Source organism: Myotis brandtii, unplaced genomic scaffold (assembly GCF_000412655.1).
Source record: "Myotis brandtii unplaced genomic scaffold, ASM41265v1 scaffold1056, whole genome shotgun sequence".
Lineage (NCBI taxonomy): Eukaryota > Metazoa > Chordata > Mammalia > Chiroptera > Vespertilionidae > Myotis > Myotis brandtii.
In genome coordinates, this window is record NW_005353564.1 from 53,382 (window position 1) to 57,162 (window position 3,781).

Below are 3,781 nucleotides of genomic sequence, written 5' to 3' on the forward strand. Positions count from 1 at the left end.
ATATAGTTTAAAATGAAAAGTAAGGAATTTCTTTCTTTAACTTCTTTCTCATCAGTGATAATTAGTGCATATATACTTCTTGGTTTTCTCTTTTTATTCAATAATGCCAGAAAAAAATAACAATTTGATATTTATCAAATACTATGGTTGCAACAGATCCTCACTTTTGTGGATATGAGTTGGATAATATACTGGACCTCATACTTTATAAATATAACTTACCAAATTCTAAATAACAGTTAATTCTTTAATGGTTACCATCATTTAAAGAAGATAATCTGTGAAACAAGGCATCCAGAATTATTTGACCTTCAATGCTTGCAATTCCAGTACTGAACAGCAGGTGGTAGTAATACCTTGTGTACCTTAAAGCTAATCTTGAACCTAGCATTTAAAATGATAACAAACAAAAATAACAAAAAAACCTGATTGTATATAGAAACATGCTTACTACAATAACTGTGTATTACTAAGCACAAAATTCTTATTTTTGCATCCAAATATTAAAAGGAAAGTGTGGCTTAACCAAAGTGTAAAGCAATATAATACTTTTAAATGAAAGCATAGGCTCCCCATAATTTTACTTATTATCAGAAATGGTATCTCTTAATTTAATTCTAGCTTTAACTTCCCAGACATTAAGCAACTATGGTTTTTGTATAAAACAAATTGTACTGCTTTGAAACTCATTTCAAAATATTTTCTGATTTGCTGAATTCTCCAGGCTTTTTATGCGTTCTGCATTATTAGAAGGAGTTATGGCTGTGTTTATTTCCTTGCTAACTAAAAGTGAGCAGTGGAGATTCCTCTACTTATAGCATTTCCTTTGGAACTCATCAACATTTGTAATGAAATAAAGCAAGGACTTTCTTTAATAGAAGAGATCACAAAATGATTTAAATGTTAAGTAGTAACAGAGATATATGTAGAAAATCACAATTTGTCAGAAGCTACTCCTATGGCAGTATTGAGTTTCTAAGGCTTATAGATATAGAAATTTTACTAATTTTACTCAATTCTCTGAGTAACTCAATTGTTAGTGTTATGTAAATGTTATCTCCTAGTTTCCTTTTAATCTATACTTCCTCTTCTCATTTTCTTTCCTTTTATCAGTGAACAGGATATTAATCTTGAATTTCCTAATTGGAAAAGTCACTCTTGGCATTGTTTAATCCTCACCCAAGGATATGTTTGTTGATTTTAGAGAGAGGAAGGGAGGGAGATGAGAGAGAGAGAGAGAGAGAGAGAGAAAAGGGGTGGAACATTGATGTGAGAGAGAAACATTGATTGGTTGCCTCTTGTAAAATGTGGTTACTCCAACCAGGGACAGAATGTGAAACCTAGGTATATGGCCACTAGGAATTGAACCTGTGACTTTTTGGTGTATGGATAATGCTCCAACTAACTGGGTCACTCTGGCCAGAGCACTCTTAGCATTTTTATAAATATTCTTTGCTTCTAGAAGAAATTGCTTTTGTCAACTTGCTTTTCTAAAATTTAAAATGTATTTTAAACATATTCATATTTAAATATGAACTTACCTTGCACTTTCACAAATTTTGGCAATTACGGTTTAATAAGAAGTAAGAGCATAGCATGTGCTATGTATACACAAACTGTGGTACTTAATGCCTAAGATGCTAAAACTAAAAGATAACCAAACTAGAAGTTAACTAAAAAGAATGCAAAGGAGCTGCCTTGTTGGAATTTAGAAGTCTATTTTTCAATTTTCTCATGGCTGCCTTCACTTCTTGGTTTCTTAATGTATAGATTATTGGATTCAGAATGGGAGTAAAGATGGTATAAAACACAGACAAGATCTTATCTACTAAAAAACTGCTTAGTGGCCACATATAGATGAAGATGCATGGCCCAAAGAACATGAAGACAACAATGAAATGAGCTGTGCAGGTAGAAAGAGCCTTAGATGACCCTCTTGAAGAATGATTCTTGATGGTAACCAGGACAATAACATAAGAATTAAATAAAAGAATAAAGCAGGACAAGGCAATTATGCCACTTGTTGAGATCATAAAGAGGCCTAGGACATAAGTATCCACACAAGACAACTGAAACACCACAGGAAGGTCACAGAAAAAGCTCTCTACATCATTGGGACCACAGAATGGTAAAGTGAGAGCAAATATGACCTGACTCATTGAATGCATGACTCCCACAACCCAGGAAGCCACCACGAGGGCAACACATACCTGGGGACTTATGATTGAAGCATAGCGGAGAGGCTTACATATTGCAATATATCTATCAAAGGACATAGCCATAAGTAAAATGATCTCTGTACCAGTAAAAAGGTGTAGAAAAAAAATCTGAGTGATGCAGCCATCAAAGGAGATGGTTTTGTGTCCAGTAAGGTAGTCTGTAATCATCTTAGGGGTGGCAAAGGAAGCAAGAGACATATCAATGATGGAAAGGTTGGCAAGCAGGACATACATGGGAGAGTGTAGGTGAGAGTCAGCTATGATTGTGATGGCTATGAGGCTATTACCCACCATTGTTGCCACATAAAACAATGAAAACACCATGAAGAAAAACATCTGTAGTTCCCAGGAATCAGAGAGTCCCAGCAAAACAAATTCAGAAACAGTAGATTTATTGGCCACATCCATTGTCCTGAATGATAGGTGGAAGCCTGTAGTAAAAAAAAAAAAAAAAAGTCAAGAGAAAGTATGAGTCTATTGCAGCAAAATATACATTTCTAAGAATTCACTTTCATAGCTTTATTTCCTCTATGAAAACTTATATTTAATATTCTTTCCAACTTCATTTGGTATATTGATTTGAAAGATAATTTTAGGGCAGCGGTTCTCAACCTGTGGGTCACAACCCCTTTGGGGGTCGAACAACTCTTTCACAGGAGTCGCCTAAGACCATCAGAAAATACATATATAATTACATATTGTTTTTGTGATTAATCACTATGCTTTAATTATGTTCAATTTGTAACAATAAAAATACAGATATTTGCATTACGATTCATAACAGTAGCAAAATTACAGTTATGAAGTAGCAACGAAAATAATTTTATGGTTGGGGGTCACCACAACATGAGGAACTGTATTAAAATGTCACGGCATTAGGAAGGTTGAGAACAAGTGCCTTAGGACCTCCCTTAACAGATGGTCCTCTTTTTCTTTTTGGTATTTAACATCTACCATTGCTAGTATTATCAACGCACATATCCTTTATCTGGGAAGATCTAGCATTGGAGACTTGTGAGTGAAATGGAGTACTCCAACAAATTAGGTTAGAACGTACTATATAACCAGGAAATATATTATAGTGTGATACCATTTAAGTCATAGGTGCTGAAAATCACACTCTTTTCTGGTACTAATGGGCAATCAAATTGAGATAATATCATCTTGAACAGATCTACTGATCTACATATGTGCCCATCCATTTGTTTATACAATCCTGAATCACTTACACATTAAGTGAGCCCTTACTCTGGGCTGATGAAGTGTTAAACACACACATTTAATTATTTAGATTTTATCCATAACAATATCCTTATTAAAAGAACATATAAAAATTATATCACATACAAATGACATAGGCTCTTAAGCAACATTACAGAAAGACTTCAAACAGTTGCAAGAACTCATAAATTTCCAGAGAAGAAATGTTAATATATACACAGATAGGAGGTTCTTGGCTGAAACCGAACAGAAATACAGAAAAAATTAGTTTTGCTGACATTTATCCAGCAGAAGAAGACTGTTATTGTCAACTATACTATAATATAAGCAACCATATAGTC

At 33.9% G+C, this 3,781-nt stretch overlaps 1 protein-coding gene across 1 annotated transcript; it reads right to left on the minus strand.

Moving 5' to 3' along the window:
- Window positions 1-1,673: 1,673 nt before the first annotated feature.
- On the minus strand, window positions 1,674-2,649 carry LOC102243388 (olfactory receptor 4K2). Its single transcript, XM_005856941.2, has one exon. It carries the CDS (start codon window positions 2,625-2,627, stop codon window positions 1,674-1,676), a length of 954 nt encoding a protein of 317 aa, XP_005857003.1. The 5' UTR covers window positions 2,628-2,649.
- Window positions 2,650-3,781: the final 1,132 nt, after the last annotated feature.

What these genes read in the sequence shown, in the direction of transcription:
- LOC102243388 (XM_005856941.2), bottom strand. Translation starts at nt 2,627, where the DNA reads ATGGATGTGGCCAATAAATCTACTGTTTCTGAATTTGTTTTGCTGGGA.